Below are 25121 nucleotides of genomic sequence, written 5' to 3'. Positions count from 1 at the left end.
AGGGCGACGCAGAAATGAATTCAAGTAGTGGTATTAGTGAACTACTCTTCTTAAACAGAATCTGCAAACTATGAATTAGCCATAAAAGTGAAATGTTTATATGACTTCACATTGTGACTGTACTAATGCTGCTAGATCACAGAGAAAGTGTCTTTAAGTCATATGTGGACACATGAACCCCTATATGTCTTCTTAAGTCACCCATAGTGGCAACCGTCAATCTCTGTGGTCCATAATATAGTTCTACCTCGTGTACCGTCGAATGTATATAAATACTTAAACACTGTAGTAGGTATAATACCATGTAATGAAAAGGTACTCGGACCGAATGTATTAAAGAAATGTGTAACGAAATTGAAATATAGATGTGTGTTTAAATAAGATCAAAATAAGGCAAAACATTATAAAAGTTCTGCATTCAAAAGTCAGCAACGCACGAGGAAAAAACCTTTGTGAATATATGCAAGGCCATTCTCCCTCCCACCCTACGAAGCCTGCCAGATGAAGAAGCTAAGGCATGTGCCGCGCTCCCTCACCTCCCCCAGCCAAGCTGGAGCCGCTTCAGAGAGTCAGAGGCCCCGGTACCGCACCCAAGGCCACAGCCCGCCACCTGTGTTATTTACAGCACGGTAATAAACCCACGTTTGAATCCACAGATCTACCAGCACCCTCTCGTAAATCCCACAACCCCCCTAGACCACCCCAAGAATCATGACCCCGTGCACAGACGACCCCCAACGCTGGGACAAGACACAGAGACCCATTTATATAATAACTTCTAACGCAGCAGACAGACATGTATCATTCGGCTCAGGCCCCAGAGCCCAGCCCCTCGACCTAAAATACCGGTCAATAGGACACAGGTAAATCTCACCCCAACCGACAACCACCAGCCCTCTCACGAGGTGCATTCCTCATGTGTTGCATTTATTTTATAAGATAAACTGCTGAGCGATTTATTGATGAACCTAAATGTCGTTTCTTGAATAACTACAGTGTGCATGGCCTAGGGCAAACGAGTCAGGAAAGGTATTCATCTTTGTCACAGGCTGCCCCAGCATACCAACACCGCTCGGATGACCTCAAGCTGGCCTGCCAGGCCCAACCCAACCCACGAGGCTGACCAGTGACGTCCTCACGCCAAGACCAACCACGCTGCAGCAACACCTATAGTTAGTCGACGCCACCCAATCCCAATTAACTTGTGCCCCCTATAGTGTGTAGGTTCTGATGACGTTTTTTGTATTAGAAATACGCCTGTCTTTGCTATTGTCAGACAGAGCGCTCTCGGAGGTTGCAGAGTTCTTTGCATGCCCTATTCTTTGGATAAACTCCCACTTACGCTCACCCGCACTCTGTCTTGGCCTTATTCCCATTACGGGAGAGTCCCTTATTGTCTCTCATTGCGGGGAGGATCGTGCTGAAATTGGGGGCGCTTCCTTTCAGTGGTGACCCCGATAGCGTGATATCTCCAAGTTATTTTTCCTAACTCCTTTTAACGACCCCCTTTTGGCACGAGAATCTCCGGTCAAAAAGGGAAACGCACGGTGAGCCGGCTCCGGGAAGCTACCCGCCAACGGCGACCGGTACGCTTAGAAGTGCGCACTCAAACTAGAGGGGGTACGGGATCCCGGTTGAAAAATCCCCTTTGAGTACCGCTCGCCGGAGCCGGGGCTGACTGTTGAGCAGAAAGGCCACACCGCCTGGACGGACCCAGTTTCGGAGACTATCGGTTCAAGACGGGCACGTGAGTACCGAGTGCGAGCGATCGTAAAGGGGAAGGGAGGGGAAATTGTGAACAGAAGAACGGGGACAGGTAGAGGAGAAGAATAACGGGGGTCTACTAAAGACGGGTCTTGAAAATTTCTTTATCTTTTTCTTTGCATATGGCCATTAGGAGTAAGAAGTAAATGAAGAAGTAGAAGTGACGGAAACCTAGCTCCGAAAGGGGGTGGAAGGCGGCGCCGCATAGTGCTATCTAAACTAGTACTGGGAATATATAAAGAAGTGAAAAATAAGTTATTAGTGTCTGGCAAGGGAAGACACAGAGTATATTTTAGTATTTGCTATTTCTTTCTATTCTTTTGCTCAGAGGGTAAGGGTCTGGACTAAAAGTGAGCCTGGGGTGAACTGATTAACATAAAATACCAAGACAGGGGGGAAAACAGCAGAAATAGGGATCAAAAATACTGGCACATGCAGACGGGTATCTAGTTACCCGAGTAGAACAACAGGGACAGCCGGACAGGAAGGAAAGGGAGGAAAAAAGCGAGGTGTGAGTGGGAAAGCATTGTGAGGGGTGCGCGCACCGTGTGAATAGTGAAGAAGAACGACTGACCGCGAGGGGGTGCCAGAGAGTGTGGACCATAACTAGCAGGTGGTTGATTGTGAATGAAAATTGCGCGGGATTGAACAGGGATGCGAAGACAATGAGGAATGGCGAGTAAGAAAGAATGTTAGTAGTGAATTTAACTTGCGTGATATCATTGAGAAGTCCGCTCTTGTCTGGGCCATAAAAATATACTTAGACATATCTATACGTAATCAAAAGTAAAGGAGGTGAACACGGTCAGTGCTATTGATTTAGAATATGGGGGCAGAAACTCCATTGTCACATATTTGTACGAGCTTACCGGGATACGCTGAACGAATCAAGAAATACCACGATCAATGGGTAACAGAATTAAAAGGGGAAGGATTGCCCCAGATTTGGCCTGAGGGGGGGTCTTTTGAAAAAAGCGTTCTAGATATGGTACGAACGTGCATTCACCTCAAGTATAAGGGCAAACAGTGGCAAAACAGGAAGGAGATATTAGATCTCTGGAGACTATTTGAGGAAATACCCCCACCCAAAGCTCCGGCACCAAATATTGATCTACCTTCCACCACAGATAACCCACTGATGATTCCAAGAGAGGAAAAGGAACAGATAAATACAGAACAACCTGCGGAGGTGATTAGTTTGTACCCGATATTACATAAACCAGCCCCCGCAGCAGGGTATAGTGATCCTACTTATGTGCCTCCCCCTACAACTACTACACCCCTAAGACCAACAGCCCCCCCACCATACGAAAGCACTAGAGAGCGTGCCCAGACAAGCACGCAGAGAGGGGACATAGAAAAGCTAACGAGCGATTTAGAATTGAGGCTCTCGATAGCAAAGGATGAACTCTCAAGAATAAAAGACATATGTGAGCGTACAGCATGCACTCCCACTCGATCAGGACGTGTATCCAGAACATCAAGTGAAAGTAGACAAATTGAGGAAGGATGGAAAAAGGGTGAAATATTGTTCAGAATTGAGGAAGAACCGACAAGAATAATACAGGTGGAAACACCAGAGGGGAGCATCGGTGATGTATCACGGCAGACAGGGATCAGAGAGGACCTGCTATGTGATGTCCGAGGCGAAATAGATGAGAGTGATAGGTTGAGTATGGCAGTAGGAGGGGAAAGCGAGGAGCTGGACGGTGCATGCTCGCTAGGAACAATAGATGACGAGTGGATGGGACGACTAAGGAATAGAGTGGGGAGGATGGCGTCATTGGGGTCAGCGACGACCAAAGTAGGTGAGGGCGCAACGTTAAAAGGAAAATTACAACTTCCACTAATACACAGAGGGGGAGGAAGACCAAACTATATACCCTGGGCCCAGATGGATAAAGCTAATTTGATGAAGTTATTGCCCCCATTGTCCGGAGGGGCGAGCAAGTGGATATATGCATTCGAGAAACATACTGCCGGCATACCGCTGGCAGTAGGCGATGTGAAAAGCCTACTAGTATCAGCAGTAGGAGATCAAGCAGACAGAGTATGGGTTAAGGCTGGTTTCCCGGCCGTGACATTAGATTGTGACCGTCATGATGGAGCGTCTTTTAATACAGTGCGGGCACGGGTTTGGGATGCGCTGCGGGAGACGTTCCCAGATACTCCAGATTTACAGTCAGTAATGCAGTGTACAATGAATGACGGGGAGGATGCTATGGATTACATTCTCCGGGTGCAGGAGATGTGGAGAGCGGAAACGGGCACACCCTGGCACCAATCCACATCTCTATTTTATTTTATCATTAAGAGAGGGCTCCCAAAAGAGGTGCAGAAGGCACTCGATAAAATAGCGGGCGTTGAGGCAAAGGGGTGGCCAGAGATCCAAAGTATAATAGTGCACCATTGCAAAAGGATAAAAGAGAGAGAGAGGGAAGTAGCGCAGAAAAGGTTGGCAGACGAGGCAAAGTTGGTACAATCAAAACTGGTGAAGGTTGCAGCAGCAGTAGCAGGGCTCCCACTCATGAGGGAGGGAGACGAAGGAGAGGAGGGGCAAATAGCAATACAAGGAAGAATAGCAGCAAATTGGGCAGGACAAGGACAACGACAGTGGACTGAGCAGGAGCAGAACGGAGGTCCAATGTGGCAAGAGTGGGCCCCACGAGGGGGTAGAGGTGGGTACAGGGGCCGAAGAGGGGGACAAGGGTATGGTGGAGTGGGAGGAAATGGATGGCAGGGTCCCAGAGGTCCACAGGGGAGCTGCTGGAACTGTGGGAGGTGGGGACATTACTCGAGGGAGTGCAGAAGCAGACAAAACAACGGGTTCCAGGAGGCAGAACAGTACGGTCACCCACACCCAGGGAGCCCATACGGCCTCCCCATGGGACAGCACCAACAACAAGGAAATGCAGGGCAAAGAGGTAACGCACAACTACACGGACATCAGTACAGAACACAAAATCACCCACATAATAATGACACTATACAATACATGCCAGGTAACACTTTCGCTACAGTAGCGAATGGAGCCCCCGCACCCGCGCCCTACAGCGGAGTATCAGTAGTTTCGGGGAACATTTTTGATCAGGGAGGGGCAATGAGACACCCCGCATAGGACAGCCCACAGAGAACACTTGCGTGTCCAGTTCTATCTACGACCCACAATGCATCAGAGGAACCATTGATAGGGGCGCAGATAGGAGACAAGCAATTCATATTCATGGTGGATTCCGGAGCGGAGAAATAATGCATTAAAGAGGGCCGGTTCCCGCTATCTAATAGGACGTTAGAGACGCAGGGGTTCTCTGGGGCTGTAATTGAAGTTCCTTACACAGAAGAATTGGATGTAACGGTGGGGGGGAAAACAGTGAAGGCACCCTTACTGTACTATGAACGCTCTCCAATTAATTTGCTGGGGAGGGATCTCTTGAGCAAACTAAACATGACCATATCATTTACAGAAAGTGGTATAGTATGTTCAACACCGGGCATATGTCCTCTACGCATAATGGCAGTAATGCAGGGCCACGCAATCATCACAGAAATTAGAGGATTACCAAAAAACAAGGAGGTGTTTATTGAGGGCATGCGAACATTGGCCCTCATAGTACCAGAACTAAAAAGAATTGATTGGAGGATCCCAGCTGAGTTCCTCTTTCGCCCCATAGTGTGCCCCGACACAGCCACTGGGGCAGTGCTATCATTGGATTTGCACGCAGTACACGTGTCAGCAAAAAGGATATGTGTAATAGGGAATGGAACTAGCAATACCATGTGACATCGTGATTACGGCCAGAGAAACTCCAATTGAATTAATGGCAGTAGTTGGAGCACCACATACATTTTTTGATGATGACATGAGGTTAATACCAACTAACATATGGACGAACGGCCCCCATGATGTAGGGTTATTACATGGAGTTCAACCTGTGGTGATAAAACTGAAAGAAGGGGCAATTTTACCCCGGGTGAGACAATATCCATTGTCTCGCGAGGCAGAAGAGGGAATAAAGGAGACAATAGAGGCACTGTTAGCACAAGGAATAATAGTGCCCTCAAATTCCCCATGCAACACATGCATTTACCCGATCAAAAAGGTGAAGGGAGGTTCCTGGAGGATGATACAAGATTTACGCCCACTCAATGATGTGATTCAGAAAGAGTTCCCTCTAGTGCCGAACCCGGCCACAATACTATGCAACATCCCAAAAACAGCATCTCATTTCACAGTTATTGACTTAAAAAATGCGTTCTTTTCGATCCCCTTAGCAGAAGAGAGCAGGTACTTAACAGCATTTACACTAGGGGGGAGGAGATTTGAACACTGCAGACTACCACAAGGATATTGCGAAAGCCCAAGCATATTCAACAGGATATTACATGAGGATCTAGGGAACCTATCTGTAGAAAGTACGGTGATTCAGTACGTTGACGATTTATTGGTTTGTGCACAGAGCGAGGAAGAGTGTAGAAAGGATTCAATTACACTCCTGACATTACTGGCCAACAAGGGGTACAAGGTGGATAAGGGTAAGTTACAATACTGCCTAACAGAGGTCCTATACTTGGGACAGCTAATATCAAAGGATGGAAAACGGATCATACCAGACAGAGCAGAGGCAATTAGAGCCGTTGGAGAGCCCAAAACAGTAAAGGAGATGCAAAAATTCCTGGGCATGTGCAACTACTGCCGAGCTTGGATATTAGACTACGCAGCATATACAAGGCCCTTGTTACAGGCACTTAAAGAAGCACAACAGGAAAACAGACACATAGAATGGACAGGAGAAATGAACACATCATTTAACTCACTGAAGGAGCTAATATCAAGCGCTCCAGTTCTGGCAAACCCAGATTATGGACGCGAATTCTTCTTATTTCCACACTGCAAGGGAACACTGATGACCGCAGTGCTGACACAAAAGACATCGTTGGGTCACAAGCCACTGGCTTACTATAGCGGCACTCTGGACGCAGTAATGCAAGGACATTTCGCGTGCGAGCAATCTCTCGCTGCTGCCGCGTTCGCCATTGAAAAAAGTGCCACAATAGTAATGGGCTGTCCAGTAACACTGTTTGTGGAACACTCACTATTTGCAATATTAGAGCGATCAAAAAGCACATTAACAACACAACGCGCCACAGCATATGAGATAATATTGTCCAGTGCAAACATCCATATAGTAAGATGTAAAACTGTAAACCCAGCCACATTCATCACGGAGGCGTGCACAATAGAAGACATGCAGAACCACAACTGTGCAACATACACCGGTGACGAGGGTCAGGATCAGGTGGTTTTTGAGAATGCCCTGAACGAGGGAGAGGTGTACTTCGTGGACGGGTCGGCCTCAATTGACATGGAGACAGGAGAGAAACATGTGGGTATGGCAGTGGTACGATTAGAGGAAGGTGAATATGAGACACTAGTGCAATACCGCCTCCCATCACACTATTCAGCCCAAGCAGCAGAACTAATAGCACTAATAGAAGCATTGCATGCAGCTAAGGGGTGCGCAGTAACAATATACACAGACTCAGCATACATGACGACCACAGTACACGGAGGGCTGGCACGGTGGGGGCGGAGAGGGTTTCGACGAGCAGATGGAACACCTGTCCAACACGCAGAATTGTTAAAAGAATTGATTGAGGCACTGCAAGACCCCACGGCAGTGGCAATTGTGAAATGCCAAGCCCATACTACAAACACAGATCTTGTATCTTTGGGAAACGCGGCAGCAGACGCCGCCGCCAAAGAAGCTTCATACTTTCAGAAAGGTGAGGTAGGGGAGTACATGTTGCACCACACAGTAAGCCAAGAGGTCCCCACAGGATATAACATGATGCTCACACAAGAAATACTAGAGCTGCAAGAGGGAGCTAGTGCAGAAGAAAAATTGCTATGGACTAAGAGAGGATGCAGCAAATCACCAACAGACTTATTGTGGCGACAAGAGAGTTCAGGAAAAGCAGTGATGCCAGTTACGTTGTTAGAAATAGCCTTTCAACAACTACACTTCCCTGCACATAATGCTAAGCAACACATAGTGGCAGAGATACAAGAGGATTGGTTTGCACCTTGCCTCCAGGAACACATCACTAGGCTGGCATTGGAATGCACGACATGTCAAATTTACAACTCAGGAATGACATTACGCACACTGAGAGGTACAATACCAAAACCCAATGGCCCATTTAGAGAGCTCCACATCGATTATGTAGATATGGGAGAAAGGTGCAATGGGGCTCGTTACATGATTGTGGTCGTATGTCCCTTCTCAAGGTGGGTGGAAGCGGGCCCCTGTGCACGTCCTGACGCGAAAAGCGCCGCAAAGTTCTTAGTGAGGGAAGTATTCCCGCGCTGGGGAATTTGCGACGTGATTCGCTCAGACAACGGCACTCATTTCGTTAATGAACTGTTCAAGGAAGTGACTACATTATTGGGAATAAAACACAAATTATGTTCAATTTATCATCCTCAAAGTAATGGCGTAGTGGAAAAGATGAACGGCCTGCTGAAAGGCAGGTTGTCAAAACTATGTTTTTCCCTAAAAAAGACCTGGATGTACTGCCTACCTCTGGCCCTGTTCGAATTGCGCAATCAGCCAAGCAAAGACCATCATTTATCCCCACACGAGATCGTCACGGGAAGGAGAATGCACACAACACATTCGCCTCTCCGTGAACGTTCTGACGCACACAGAAGCGCTGCGGTATTAGGTGAGGAGTTTACCGACTACTTGAAAAAATTAGCACAAGCAGCGCGCGTAATTGCAAAACAACTTGCCCCGCCCTTCACAAGAGAGGAAGGAAATGCAACAGAAACAGTAACACAGCCGGACAAACAGTCACAGCTGATGCCAGGCGACTACATATATGTCAGAAGTTTTGTGAGAAGGTGGAATGCACCACGTTTCCATGGCCCTTATGAGGTAGTGTTTTGCACGCCCACGGCGGTAAAGGTGAAGGGCCTGAGATATTGGGTGCATTTGACAGATGTACGCAGGGCGTATAGCGCCGTGGAAGGTGAGGTACAGGACGAGGCACAGGCAACAGCGGACAATGGAGTTGTGCAGAATGAATAATGGGAATTTTGTGTGCATTAAGTGATGAACATTGAACGCGACTGGCGCATGGCAAATGTACTAAAATAAATATGTATATATATATATATACTTTTTACAACTTTTGAAGGTTTTTGTGGGTTTTTTGGTTTTGGAGAAGTTTTTTTTTCACTTTCCTTGTTTATATATGAAATAATGTACGGATAGTAATGATTGTAAAATTACCTTGTCTGTGGACACACCCCCTCCCCCACCCACTCCCATACTTTGTCGAAACAACGTCACAACGTTAGAAATGTTTACATGCTTGTACTTAATGCACTTTTGTGTTTCAAACAGGATTTACCATGGCATCCAATGGGCAGCCTGCAACTAATAGATTTGTTAGATTTAGAGAAATGTTAGTAGATAGATTTACATATTCATACGAATGTGGTTTATCAATGTGTGTTATTGTGTTCTTCATATCAATATTTTGCCTGGTGACATATTGGTTCATAGCGTTCATCTCTATCGAGATGAACGAGGGGGGAGGGGGGAGTAACATCACCCTGGCCCCTGGGACGAATTCAACTACAAGTATGAATATTATAGAAGGTGATTTTTTGGTCTGGGATGGATCACACTTTGTATGGGGTTACTATACTGCACCACCCACTGCTGCCCTGTCACAATCAAGAAATTTCCAAAAAGAAATGGAAAATGACACAATGTCCCTACCTGAAATATATAACAGCCCCACTACCCTTCCCGCCCCGATACAAAACAGTGATTTGTTGTTTATTGAGGAAAATGGAAAAGTAATTACGATGACAGAACACAAGTTCCTATATGAGGAATTGGAAAAGGGGGGTGGGAAGGAGGAAGGAGGGCCTATTTTCTCACCTATCGAAACTAAAAGGTATAGGAGGAGGGAGAAAAGTAGGCGAAGAAGAGAGACAAGTAGGAGGGGGTATGATGAGTATTATGGGTTAGGCTTAGACAAGATGGAAGACCCACGACACCCCCACCAAGCAAATAAATGGTATGCAGATATGAGTGCAACAGCTAAACAGACAACCAATGAAAGCTGTTATGTCTGTTCGCTCATCCCCCATGCATCAGGCACACCCAAAGTGTTGTTGCCAAGAGAATTGCCCATTGTGGATGCCCAATGTCTCCTTCATCTCACACTGTGTAGAATAAAGAACACCTTCCAAGCACACGATGTCTCTTTCAAAATGATACAGAACGACAAAACGTGCTATCCAAAAGCGTCTGGAGTGGTCTGTCTTAAAGAACCCTTTTTTGCAATACAAGGGACACTGTTTTCCGAAAACAGATGGAAAGATGAAGAAGTACTGTGCAAAGCGGAAGTACTGAGAGGTGTCCAACCAGACAAGCTGCGGTGGATGGAAAAAACGTGCACACCAATATGGAAAGAACACATCTCTAAACTAACATGGGTAACAGCGATGGAGAAACCCTTCAAGCTACAAAGTAAAATAAAAAACGAACTATGTTTCAAGGGAGAAGGAAAAGTAGCAATGGGAACGAATAAAAACTGTAACAAAACTCTCACCATCCCAGACATGAAAAAAGGAACAGCAGCGCTAATGGACACATACTGGGTATGCGGGAATCAGGCTTACTTGCACCTTCCCCAGGCATGGAGTGGCAGCTGCTCAATGGCCACTTTGCACTCGGCCCTAATGGTGATTCCAGAAAGTCACGTCGACGAAAATAAAAGGACGCAAGGAAACGTGAACCAAGGTGCAACCTCTCCCACTGCAAAAGCGCACCTCTATGTCATGTCCTCCGGAGGGAAGGAAGAGGAGCTATCACGGAACAAGCGAGCATCGAACTACATATCACAAGCATCATCCGATTTATTGGCACAGATCCCAGACAGGTATCGCCTGTTCAGCTCCGTGGAAACATTTTTTGCCTCTCTAGTTTCAAGTGTCCAAGCAAGAGCAAATGCAAAATGGCTCCAGATCACACGGTGGGAACTGATTCAGCTGGCCAATGACACTGAAGAAGGGTTCAACATAATAAAGGTGGAACTACGAGCTCTGCGACTGATGACCATGCAGAACAGGTATGTTCTGGACCTGTTAACAGCGATGGACGGAGGTGTTTGCCGAAAAATAGGAAGTGCCTGCTGCACGTTCGTACCTTCTGAAGACGCAGAAAATGGATCCCTGTCCCACGTCATTGAAGCAGTACATAACCTGGGAGAGAAAATGAAGATGGAAGGTGGGGCTAAAGATAGCTCATGGTTCGACAATATCTTCTCCTGGGTTCCCTCATGGCTTGGAATGGCAATGAAGTTCTTGATACCAGTTGTGGTGTTCCTCCTCGTGGTGTTCTGCCTGTGCCAGGTGGGCCTCCGATGTTGTGCTAACGCAGTCCCTAACGGTGCAATGATGATGGTGACAATGGGCAACTCTGGTGGTACAATTAGGGCGACACAAGAAGTACATGTACAGACAGGAACAGATAACACTCCCAGGTACCAGTTAGTGCCTATGTACCGTGACAAGTACATAGTAGACAAACTATGGCACACCACTATCAAAGAACCCCGAGATGTGGAACTGGAATGGTATGAGGAGGTCTGGGTAGACTTGGAAGAAACTGGTGACTGTATATATTTAACATGTACACCAGACGAGTATGCTAGAAGAGGTGAGAGCTTGAGGGGGGTATGTAGGGCATGGATGCCTAGAAAAGGAACACCTGCATGGGATGACGCAGTGATAGAGGAACAAGAATGTAGAAGATTGGAAGAGCTAAAGAATTCGTTACTTTAGTAACGAAAGGGGGGAAATGTAGGGGAGGACTGGCCGCGAGGCCCTCCTCACCTGCAGCCTTCTCCCCAGGTGAGGACCATGACTCGGTGGGCGTCCCCTCATGCCACCCGGGCCCAGGTGGAGGAGGGCTCACCCGCCGACGACATTGCCCACACGTATCCGTTCCCTGCATATACCAAAATTCAGTTAGGCCTAGAAGCCATCTTGTCTAGCAAAGATGGCGTGAGTTCAGCGCACTGTAGCGCGGCCCCCACCTTTGGAGGGCCTTTCATGCATCTCTGCCGCCGCAGCACCATGGCAGCTCCGCTGCGAGCGCGTTCCCATGAGAAAGTTGGGTACGAGCTAACACCAGATATTAACACTGTAACAGTCTGTTATCCACAATGTAATACTGCACCCCGTGTGACCTGGTCCGCGAGGCCAGGGCGACGCAGAAATGAATTCAAGTAGTGGTATTAGTGAACTACTCTTCTTAAACAGAATCTGCAAACTATGAATTAGCCATAAAAGTGAAATGTTTATATGACTTCACATTGTGACTGTACTAATGCTGCTAGATCACAGAGAAAGTGTCTTTAAGTCATATGTGGACACATGAACCCCTATATGTCTTCTTAAGTCACCCATAGTGGCAACCGTCAATCTCTGTGGTCCATAATATAGTTCTACCTCGTGTACCGTCGAATGTATATAAATACTTAAACACTGTAGTAGATATAATACCATGTAATGAAAAGGTACTCGGACCGAATGTATTAAAGAAATGTGTAACGAAATTGAAATATAGATGTGTGTTTAAATAAGATCAAAATAAGGCAAAACATTATAAAAGTTCTGCATTCAAAAGTCAGCAACGCACGAGGAAAAAACCTTTGTGAATATATGCAAGGCCATTCTCCCTCCCACCCTACGAAGCCTGCCAGATGAAGAAGCTAAGGCATGTGCCGCGCTCCCTCACCTCCCCCAGCCAAGCTGGAGCCGCTTCAGAGAGTCAGAGGCCCCGGTACCGCACCCAAGGCCACAGCCCGCCACCTGTGTTATTTACAGCACGGTAATAAACCCACGTTTGAATCCACAGATCTACCAGCACCCTCTCGTAAATCCCACAACCCCCCTAGACCACCCCAAGAATCATGACCCCGTGCACAGACGACCCCCAACGCTGGGACAAGACACAGAGACCCATTTATATAATAACTTCTAACGCAGCAGACAGACATGTATCATTCGGCTCAGGCCCCAGAGCCCAGCCCCTCGACCTAAAATACCGGTCAATAGGACACAGGTAAATCTCACCCCAACCGACAACCACCAGCCCTCTCACGAGGTGCATTCCTCATGTGTTGCATTTATTTTATAAGATAAACTGCTGAGCGATTTATTGATGAACTTAAATGTCGTTTCTTGAATAACTACAGTGTGCATGGCCTAGGGCAAACGAGTCAGGAAAGGTATTCATCTTTGTCACAGGCTGCCCCAGCATACCAACACCGCTCGGATGACCTCAAGCTGGCCTGCCAGGCCCAACCCAACCCACGAGGCTGACCAGTGACGTCCTCACGCCAAGACCAACCACGCTGCAGCAACACCTATAGTTAGTCGACGCCACCCAATCCCAATTAACTTGTGCCCCCTATAGTGTGTAGGTTCTGATGACGTTTTTTGTATTAGAAATACGCCTGTCTTTGCTATTGTCAGACAGAGCGCTCTCGGAGGTTGCAGAGTTCTTTGCATGCCCTATTCTTTGGATAAACTCCCACTTACGCTCACCCGCACTCTGTCTTGGCCTTATTCCCATTACGGGAGAGTCCCTTATTGTCTCTCATTGCGGGGAGGATCGTGCTGAAATTGGGGGCGCTTCCTTTCAAAGACCTGGAGGAAGGACTGCCTGCCGGACCTGTGAGTACAGGGGAGGCTGCAGTGTGGAGAAGGAACTGTATCTTTAGGGAGCCAAACCAGTGGCAGCTGGGCTTTCCTGGTGGTGCCCACACCAGAGCCCCTCCCCTGGGCAAAGCAGGATAGCCCAGACCTTTGAGGGGCAGGTGGCGAGACCCTGGCCTCAACAAGCATCCCCTTGAACTCCTGCAGCTCCCAAAATGCTGAAATACTGTTTTTGGGAGCAAAACAGGGAAAAAGTGCGTTCTGAGACTTGAAGTCCCAAAGACATTGAATTTGGCAAATAACAAGTGGTCCACGCCTGGCCCAGAGAGACCCGTGTGGGAACTGTAATACTGTGGTCCAAACCTGCCTGCGGGAGACCCCAGAGCGGAAAAGATAGCAGCGGCCCTCCCAGGTGAACAGAGTTGGCGAGGCCAAGCCTGTGGTATTAACCTTGACTCAGGAATTTAAACAGCAAAGACATGAAAAGAATGCACACAGCCGGTGAGTTGGCGAGCGACATGAAAGAATGGTGTGTTTTAAGGAAAGATTGTTGCAACAGTATATCTCACACTTGAAGGCTGCGCGTGGGCGGGTGGATGAGACGTGAAGGAGGGCAGACCTTTGGTGAACTTTGAAGTACTGATAACTGTGAAGCCAGTGATACCGAGTAGCGAAGTGGTCCGGCGAAAAGAAGTAGCCCACTCGAAAGACTCAGCGAAAGGTGAGGTGTTTTGTTCTAAAGTGACAAGGTGAATTCACTTTAAAATGCGTAATGCTCAAGATTAACCCTGGCCAAAAGGGGAAATGAAAAGGTGGATCTTAAAATATTGTGCTTATGATGCTGAACTGCCCAGACCAAGAGAAACTGGGGCAAATAACACAAGAGTGTGAGTTGAAGGGAAAGTTGAAGTGGTCCTGCAGTGGTCTATAGCCAAAGCCTTACACATTTGAAAGTCTTCGACATCAGGAAAAGGTCTGAGCCCAACTGAAGGAGACCGGAAGTGTGATAAGTTAGGGGAAGGCAAACCCTAAACAATGTGAATTAAGTTTGGGGAAGGGAACCCCTGCAAGTACTGTGACTGAAAGGTTCAAGCCCGACCCAGGGAGACCTCTGTGAACTTTTTGTTGAACTGTGAAAGAACTTTTTAAAGCTGAAATTAGTGACTTTAACGTGGAAGGCCAGGCGGGCCTTGATCCACATTTTGAACTGACTTTGTTTTCAGACCCTGAACCAGAGTGTGCCATCCTCTCTACGGGAGCCGCCTTACCATGTGCTGTCCAACGTGGGGAGGAGAACTGACTCAGCCATCTTGATCCTGACATGTTATCTTGTGGAAATTATTCCTTTTGCATATACATTTTCCCCACACGTATTTGTTACATTAGAGTAAGGGCTGGTAATAGGTTTGTCAGCATAGGCCATTTTGTTTTGACAGACTCCACTAGTACTGTTATTTATTATTTGATGATTGAGCGTGCTCCCATCCTGGATGTAGGGCAAGATAGGCATACTGCCAACCCCTTTTCGAGAACAATAAAGGTTTTCCAAACATATCTTTTGTGTCTATCTTGCTTTTGATACCATGGGTTCCTCACACCACAAAACAGGGAGCATGTTCTGTGGTCAAAGATTGCACTTCTGTGGAGGACTTCAGTTTCATTTGCTCTCAGTCCAGAACTATTTACTAAGTCTGAAAGCCAAAATGTCTGATATCCATTAAACTCCCCGGTCTGCTCTGTCAGGGCCTTTATTTCCAAGTACAAAGCTGGTATTGAAATTCTCACAAAGGTCTAAAGAAACATGTTCTTTCTCACTTTCTCCACAGACGTGCCTTGCAGTCGATGATGATCCGGGACGGCATCATTTTCTGGCTCGCTGATGCCCTGGAGGAGACGGATAATCTTTCGGACTACACTGTGGAATATTCTGTCGCCTTGCTGATGAACCTGTGTCTCAGGAATGCAGGTAGAGCTGTTCCCACTTAGCAGTCACGCACTCACACACACAACCCTCCCCCATTGGCCCCCCTTTTTCAGACTCTCTATCCATTGTATTATTTTAGGCCATCTCTAAATCTTCAAATATAAAATGGCAGGCGGGCAAACGGATGGCCCACTGCTCTGTGGCCACTGGTAACTCCTACAGGGTGGTCTTCCTTTCCATGACCCTCAACAGAAAGTCGCATACTAGGGCAAATCACTCTCCACCCCTCCCACAAATCGAGCAGCCATATTTCAAGACTTCATTCTGCAGTTCACCATTAGCCCCGCACTTCCAAACACAACACTTTTCTACAATCACTCGTCTGCCTCAATTCCTGATCACATTGCCACTTTGGAGAGCCCTGTTACCTTTTGTTTTCACAACTCTGTCAATAAAAAAAAGGTGCACAGTGAAATCCTCTTGGACAAAGTTCTTCGACAATGTTAAATGTTATGCCTGCAGAGAAATGGAGAGAACTGATTATTCTCCATGTGTGTATTTATTAATACAGTTCGGAGTATGCTGATTTTGTTTAATACTTTGCAGGTAATGGAAGCCTCTTAACCAGAGTTTTGTCTTTCCCCTTTTTTTTTACCATGTGCAGAACATTTGCTCCATTTCTGCGGGGAATAAAGATGTGTAATGTATCTGTTTGTCCCCCTTGTTTTATCGCATGTGGATAAGTGCAGTGCACTGTCTCGGGAGGATAACACAGGGGCAAAGTGCTCACCTTGGAAGCAAGACGACACAGAGCAACACAGCTTCGATCCTCGGGTCCGTGCTTAGAAACCTCTGGGTATTAAGCGCATTATAAATAACCTATCATCATATCATATCATTGGCTGCTTGTCAATGCATCGTTTTAAATCACAACATGGTGATAGTGCCTATGTGACTCGCTACTCAGGCACGTCTACGTTGTTTTAACATCCCTCTAAGGGTCCCATCACAGGGTGCATTACAGTTAAGCTTTCTTCCCTTTAACATTGAGATCACTTCGACTTTGCAATTTTACCTAGGCCTTCACCCAACCTCCACAGTACCCCATTGAGCCCATCTTCTCACATGCCCTGTTCTCCTTCACTCTTATGTGCCCAAAAATGTCACTGTTGATCCCTGCTTGTGGAATGTAACGCAGTCTGCAACCCCATCCAAAAGAGACTGTATCCTTGGTAACCCCAGCTCGTGATTCCTTGGCGTGCCCTCAACCTGTCACCCCAGCTCATCATGGTCCACTCATCCAGCATACAGTAGTTATGTCTGCCGCCTGCAACCCCATCCAAACCTTACCCATCATAAGCCCAGCCTGGACACCCCAGCTCATCATAGCCTAGTCATCCAGCATACAGTAGTTATGCATGCAGCCTGCAACCACATCCAAACTTTACCCATTGTAAGCCCAGCCTGGTCACCCCAGCTCATCATGGTCTAGTCATCCAGCATACAATAGTTATGTACGCAGCCTGCAACCCCATCCATCCTTTACCCTAAGCCCAGCCTGGTCACCCTGGCTCATCATGGTGTAGTCATCCAACATGCAGTAGTTAATGTATGAAGCCTGCTCCCCCATCCAAACTTTACCAATCGTAAGCCCAGCTTGGTCACCCCAGCTCATCATGGTTTAGTCATCCAACATGCAGTAGTTAATGTATGAAGCCTGCTACCCCATCCAAACTTTACCAATCGTAAGCCCAGCTTGGTCACCCCAACTCATCATGGTTTAGTCATCCAGCATGAAGTAGTTCTGCACGCAGCCTGCAAGCCCATCAAAATTTTACCCATTGTAAGCCCAGCCTGGACACCCCAGCTCATCATGGTCTAGTCATCCAGCATACAGTAGTTATGTATGCAACCTGCTACCCCATCCAGACTTTACCCATCCAAACTTTACCCATCGTAAGCCCAGCCCGGTACCCCGGTACATCATGGTCTAGTCATCCAGCATACAGTAGTTATATACGCAGCCTGCAAGCCCATCCAAACTTTACCCATCGTAAGCCCAGCCTGGTCACCCCAGCTCATTATGAGCTAGTCATGCAGCATACAGTAGTTATGTACGCAGGCTGCCACCCCATCCAAACTTTACCCATCGTAATCCCAGCTTGGTCACCCTGGTTCATTATGAGCTAGTCATCCAGCATACTGTAGTCATGTACGCAGCCTGCAACCCCTTCCAAACTTTACCCATCGTAAACCCTGCCTGTTCACCCCAGCTCATCATGGTCTAGTCAGCCAGCATACTGTAGTCATATACGCAGCCTGCAACCCCATCCAAAAGAGTCACACTTTACCCAGCATAATCGCTGATGTCCTGAACAATGTTGTGGTTGCATTAAGACAAGTCAATGAATCATCTAGTATGCATTCTCTCCTCCTCTGTCTGAGTTTAAAATGTATGTATTGTTTTACCAATCCAGGAAAGATCATGTGTGCAAAGGATTCCCGCCATGTGCTGAAAGTGCTGTCCGACCTTCTAGGTCATGAGAACCACGAGGTATGTTGAAAAGACCCATACCAAATATTGACTGCATTAAGACAGAGTGGATGCGTGTGTGTGTGTACCTGTAGATGAGCCACCACCCACCCACAACATGTGGCGCCACGTAGTGACTCGGATCCCTGTTGGTGCCTCATACATCAACTATAACCAAGGCGATATGTCAAAATCCTTGGTGACTATATGAAATGGCTGACTGGAGCAAAGTAGGACTGGCCTCCATATCAACATGTACAGAACTAAGGAGTTTGAAATGCTGCTTTATTTTTGTATTTTGGCAGATGCAGACGGGTAAGCCCTCACCGCTGAGCATTGGGCATCTGTAAGTTTCAGGGATGAGAACAGTATGTTGCTATGAGAGCATTTCCAGGTTTTGGTCGGTGGGACGTTGGACTGAAGAATGGGCAGGGTTTGGGTGAAGGGAAGGGCAGCAATGTTGTAATTCCTGGGTTTATGGCAAGGATGGTGGTTGATTATTTGTTTTTTGTTTTTTTTGAAGTGTTTGGGCCACGTTAGCTGGCTAGTAAACTATCTGATTGGTGCTAAGTTGACAGAATGGATAGAAAGCAGGCTGCTGAAATTGAGAAATTGAAGTATTCACTTTTTTATCTCCCCATCTTGATATTAGAGTTCAGTGTGGATATGACGTCACGCGGCTTGCTATCTCAAAGATTCTCCCACTGGCCTCTGGAGTGTCGCTCTCCCCCCAAAGCAACACTTTCTCTCTCTCTCCCTATACTTTGGCATAGGCAAATGGCCCAGCTAACGGTTCGCAAGGGGGCGGTGCACATGGGAGCTTTTCAAAAGAAGCTTTCATCTCCGCCATGTGATGGCAGCCGTTCACAGTGGTTACTCCGATTTGATTTGAATTAAAAGTAGTGAAGTCAACGTATCTAGTTGCTAGGTCAACTTCCCAGTACTGTTTCTGTATGCAGGGGAACCTTGAACAAACATGTAGCTCCTTGACTGCTAATCTGGCTTGAGACAGCATCTTTCCCTGGGTGTAAAAGCTGGGCTCCCTTCAACTAGAGCACATCACTGAGGGATTTGCATAGTCTGTGAAATATATCCGGGCATAGAGTCCAGAATTTCAAATCTTTGAAAGACTGTAAAGGAGATGTGTCGATGGTCTGTTCTGTCTCCTGCCCCATGTCATTGTAACAAATGCAGTGTTTAGGCCAGGTGTCTGCAACCTTCCTCTTCTTCCAGATGTTTTGTACTTCAACTCCCATAAGCCTCAGCCATAACAGTCACTGCTGAGGAATCATTGGAGTTGTAGTCCACCCATCTGGATAGCCACAGGGTGCCGCTCCTTAGGCGATTGTGGCAGTGTTTATGGGCTGTGCTGCAAGATAATTGCCCTGGGGTGGTTCCATGTAGTCGTGTGATAGCATCCAGGTTAGGAGGGCTCTTCCCATATAATTATGCCGCTAGAATGAAGCGGGAAAGCACCCCAAGAAAGAAATCGCCCCATGACTTTTTCTTACCTTGCTGCAATATGTGAATCAAAGAAACAGGACCATGGAGTCCTCCTGCTCATCAACCAGCAGTCCTCTGTAGGGTGGATGGGAAAAATGCCCTGGCATTTCGGAGCTGGTTGCCAAGCAGCAATAAGCATGTTGGTAGCCTCAGCAAAGAATTGATGGTAACCTAGCCCTGAATTGATTGCATCTAGCCCTGAATTGATTATGCCTAGCCCCACTGATTCAATTGGGTTTCCCAACCATCCTAAATGTGACCAATTGTCCATCACCCCTACTCTATGTAATCCTCTGCCCAGCTCTTCAGAATGACACCAGTTGCCTTACCCTACTAAGCATGACCATTTGCTCTCTGGCCCCGCTCAAGCAAATGTGGTGCCCAGACCCAGCAGATGGGACCAACAACATACTACCGCATCCGAGCCTAAGTTGATACCCGGACGCACCAACACCACTCCAACGCTTAGCAATTCCACCGAGCCAAATGATGCACTGAGCCGTACTATTCTCTCCCCAGCACACAACACCCCAAAAGACATTCAGACTACCACCATCAGTGAAACCACCATCAAGGGCAGTTTCACCAACACTAGATCACTTCTAGCACACGCCCTTGACATATGGGACCTCATAACTACGAACCAACTTGACTTCCCAGCGGTCACAGAAACCTGGCTGCACCCTGCAGCAGGCCCTGCACTTTCGTTAGCCATTCTGGAAGGATTCACAATTTACAGAAAAGATAGAACCTCCACCAAAGGGGGTGGAGATGCCCTGATGCTAAATCTAACCTATCCATCATAGAATCCCCTCTGGGGAACTTCTCTCAATCAAACTATCCTACCCTAACACCTCAACCACCACCATGCACATCATATACAGACCACCAGGCCCACTACAAACCTTTGACGAGGATATAACCCTACTCCTCTCAAAAAACACTAAACCATTCACGCAAATCATCATTCTAGGCGATTTCAACCTTGGCCATCACGACAGCCTAGATACTAATGCCACGACCATTCAAAACACAATGGCCGCTTTTGGACTTAACGCATTGAACAAGCTATGCATGAAAAAGGCTGCACCTTAGACTGGCTAGCCGACCTAAATGTATCAACCAGCATTACAGCCAATTCCCCTTGCCCCTGATCAGACCAATTCATCATCACATTCACTATCCCTAGCCAAACCCAACCTAAAACTGCTCCACACTTAACCCCAGCTACCCTTGCAGGTAACAAATGTAACATCAAACACACAAACCTGCTCTCACTATTAGGCCCTATCACTGAATGTACCTATCCCCAGGCCAACCCTTTAGCCATGATAGATCTCAACAACACCACTATCCTCCAAGCCATCGACAAAATTGTAAGGATTGCTTTGTGTATTTGAAACTGGATATCTGTGCGCTGGTAATCACTGATTAAATTTAGTTGAGCAAACTAACTGAAGTAGGGTTATATAAATAGGATGGGTAAAAGCAGCAATCACTCAAATCCCGCCACCCATTCCACCCTGGTTGGTATTGATAAGATATCATTTGTGGAGGATGGGATGGTAATGTGCTTTGCACCATTAGAGTAATAATAGTTATTACAAGTGAAACAGTTGAATTTATAAATTCAATTTAGTCATGAACAGCCGACACGTGTTTCGACACACCGGTCGTCTTCAAGGCTGAGTAATTTGAACAAATTATGCGTTTTAAAATGAAAATAACATAGTAGGTTACAGGCAAAGTATTAATCAAAACAAACTATCCATCATATTATGAGCAAACATTACACATCAAAAATAAGACCCATGAAAGTTCCAGTATCACATTCATGTGTACCAGCCAAAAAGATGTTCACAATGAATAAGTCAAGAAAAATAAAGAAGCATCACATAATTTATTAGGCAAGATCAGAAGGTACAACAAAAGGCAATGTAAGACTTGCCAATACCAAACAGGTAAGTTTCAACAAAACTCCCACTGTATATACTCCAACTCTGCCAACCACACAAGGGGTAGGAGGCGGGGCAAGAGGCAGCGGAAGCGCCAGCTCTGACGAAGACAGCACCCGACCCGGGATCTTGACTCGCTCAAAAAAGTGTTTGGGACAATAGTTGACTCTGATTTGGTCATTAATCTTTTCAAACGGGTACTTGCTCCCGATGAAAATTCTGCTCTAAATAAAGGTTTATCTTTCTCATTAAGCACTGGTACTAATTTTGTCAATTTTCAGATTGATATATTTAAATTCTTAAGCAAACTTAAACTTAAAAAATGTTTTGCCACCCAGGTTGAAACTTTTACACCCAAGCCAAAACTGGATCCCCCTAGCACTTTCACTATTGGGGACCTGAAAACTATTGAGACCTTAGTTTCATTCAACCAAGAGGTCAGTACAGAATCTTAATACATTACACCTGGAATTAAAAGAACTTGAGGAAAAATCTAAATTCACACCTCAATTCACTTCTGATAAAGTCACTGAGACTTTTCATCAAGCTGTAACCAAAGATATTCATGCTTACTTAGATAAGCGGACCAAACCCAACAGAAGATCCAATCTTACCATCAACCAAACCAAAGCCCTTCAAAATCTTGCTGAGGATAACAATATTGTGATTAAAGAGGCAGATAAGGGGGGGCAATATTGTGATTCTTAACTCAGAGGACTATATCACTATGGGCTTAAAACACCTCAATACCCCAGACTGTTACAAGATCTTAAAGTCTAACCCAAATAAACGTGTAGTAATGGACCTCATTGAGTTTATTGATATTTGGTACACCAAGGGATTCTTAACTGATGAGAAAAAATGATGCAATGCTTCTTTATTTTTCTTGACTTATTCACTGTGAACATCTTTTTGGCTGGTACATATGAATGTGATACTGGAACTTTCATGTGTCTTATTTTTGATGTGTAATGTTTGCTCACAACATGATGGATATTTTGTTTTGATTAATACATCGACAAAATTGCCCCACTCAAACACTGCAAACCAAAACCGACAGCTCACCTGAACCCCTGGTTCACACCTAACCTCAAGAATCTAAGATCTAATAAACGTGATGCTGAATCGCTTTGGAAAGCCTCATCATCGAAAAATAACAGGGCTCTATTTATCTCCTCTGCCAAAAAATACAAAACAAGCTATGTTGCTAGCTAAAAACGGCATGTACAACGAGCGCATAGCAAATGCCAAATCTGGCAGTAAGGAACTATTCACCATCCTGAGGGAACTTGAGTCTCCCACCAGCCCACCTGACTCCTGTCAGAAAGACGAAACATGGTGTGCTAACATACAGCATGCACTTTTGGACAAAATAGCAATGCTCCAAAACAAAATCGCTAACAAAAAAGACAAGGTAACTTTGCCAGTTATAAACATTGACCCACCAACCACTAGAAATCACCCCACCCCCCTATTTGAATTCAAGCCAGTCTCCACAACCGAGGTCAGCAAAATCATCTCCAGTTTAAAACCTTCCAGATGTCAAGCTTACATGTGCCCTGCCCCAGTAATCAAAGACTGTGTTACAGAACTCACCCGATTTATCACCTCTCTCATCAATATCTCCTGCTCACAAGGTACAATCCCTAATAATTTGAAAGAAGCGTGGGTCCTCTCACTCCTAAAAGAACCATCTCTTGACCCCAGCATCCCTACTATTTACTGTCTCATTACGATGGTCTCCTTCCTCCTGAAAATCCTTGACCACTCCGCCTACCTCCAGATACAGGAATACCTGGAAACTAACAATCTCTTGGGCATACACCAATCAGGCTTCAGACCTAGACACAGCACAGAAAAAGCACTCCCCGACCTCAAAAAACAAATGAACACCATAATTGACTACAGAAATTTAGCCATAATACTTCTCCTTGACCGTTCCACGGCATTTGAATCAGAAAATAATGTGCTATCACCTGGACAGCGCGTCCCATTTCTCACCCATAGCCATCGTCTGGATAAAATCATTCCTCTCTGAGCGCACTGAGAGTTTTTTTCCAACCTAGCTAATGCCGCCCCTGCCCCCGTTCCTTGCGGATCATGCGTGTCACCAACGTTTTACAACATATTTACCAAGCTGCTATTTGACCGCCTTGATGAATGCGGAGTGTCCTATACAAACTATGCGAACGCCACACAAATATTCATTCACCTAACCAGAGACTACGATACAGACTCTTCCATCCTCAACGTGATTTACCAGATGATCCAATCCTGGATGGCCCAACATGAACTTTGTCTAAACGATGACAAAACAGAGTTACTCCTGGTTGGTACCCAAACACACGTTAAAATATTTGACCCCAAATACAAACACTTCACAATTGATGGAAATACCATTACTGTCTCTAAAGAAGTTAAAATGCTGGGCGTGTATTCAGACTCCTCCTTAACCTTCTCCAGACTAGTTAACTCCATAATCTCATCAGCAGCTTACACTGCCAAACTCATCAACGCTTGCAGACCCTACTTATCAGCAGACAGTTGCCTAATCCTAGCAAGAGCCCTCATTCTGTCAAAATTCAACTATTGTAATATGCTCCTGGGTGGCACAGCGACTAGCAGTATCAAAACACTACAGGCCACTCAAAACAGCACCTTACAGGCAGCATTTAACATACCAAGAAGAGAACATATCTTTGAAATCAGACGCAAAGTGCGCTGGCTATCGGTTCGGGACCAGATCAAATTCAGAACAATGGCAATCGCCCAAAAATGCCTCACTAATATAGCTCCTAAATATCTCACTAACCTGCCACTCCAACCCAAACTACCAAGCCCACACATTTGGCCTCTGCCTTCCTTCTTACTGTTCCTAAATTCAAAAGCACCAAGGCTGGGGGACGCAGCTTCCCAGTTGTGGTAGCCAAAGTCTGGAACGCCCTACCTCTAGACATCAGAGGCGACCTTTCCCACGCTTCATTTCATAGAAAACTTAAGGCCTGGTTCTTCACATCCAATTTGTAACCCTCTTTCAGTGAGAGTACTCGTCAAACATTGCCTCAATACTTACAGTATCATCACTATACAATATTACTGCTTCTGCAAATACATCAGTTTTATTTCATCTGTAAATGACTTATGTGCATAAGATTGCACATGTAAATATTATTGATTATTACTGTATCTGTTTATACTTACCGGATCAATGTATCTGTAAATATCTCATGTCTGTAAATATGTTTGATATGATATAGGTGAAGCCTATGTCTTCCATTGTTGCCTGTGGTAATTCTTGTAATGTGTTACCTGCTCGCCAGCACCCAGATAGCCATGGGTTTGGCGCACTCTACAAATGTTAAATAAAGACTTGCGCTGCTGCTAGCACACGCGGCAGCGTTTGATCCTTCAGAGCTAACGGGACTCGTAGCATGGCAGTGCTTAAAACTATCCAAAGGCCGGGAGGATAGCTCAGAATTAACACGCCAGCCTGGGGAAAAAGGACAACAGCCTGCAACGTGGGTATTATCTCCCCGGTCCAGTGCTTAGAAGCGTAAAGAATGCCGCATGAAGCATTATATAAATCAAATGTTGCTAAAGGAATAGTTGAGCCGGAAGGGGGGAATTGGACGAAAGCTACGAGGAACAAGAGCGAGTGAAAGGAGAATGAGGTAAGGGAACAGGAGGATAAAACCT

The 25121-nt window shown here is 46.1% G+C and overlaps 1 protein-coding gene across 7 annotated transcripts in view; it reads left to right on the top strand.

Moving 5' to 3' along the window:
- Window positions 1-25121, top strand: part of ARMC9 (armadillo repeat containing 9) — a 1454284-nt gene that overhangs the window by 721181 nt on the left and 707982 nt on the right. For all 7 annotated transcript variants that reach the window (XM_069617565.1, XM_069617561.1, XM_069617566.1 and 4 more), the window contains 2 exons: window positions 15337-15476; window positions 17912-17988. In XM_069617565.1, the coding sequence (XP_069473666.1) occupies window positions 15337-15476; window positions 17912-17988 (217 nt within the window). The remainder of the gene's footprint in view (window positions 1-15336; window positions 15477-17911; window positions 17989-25121) is intronic.

The sequence above is a fragment of the Ambystoma mexicanum genome, chromosome 10, assembly GCF_040938575.1.
Source record: "Ambystoma mexicanum isolate Mex_15411 chromosome 10, UKY_AmexF1_1, whole genome shotgun sequence".
Lineage (NCBI taxonomy): Eukaryota > Metazoa > Chordata > Amphibia > Caudata > Ambystomatidae > Ambystoma > Ambystoma mexicanum.
This window is presented reverse-complemented; position numbering and strand designations above follow the sequence as displayed.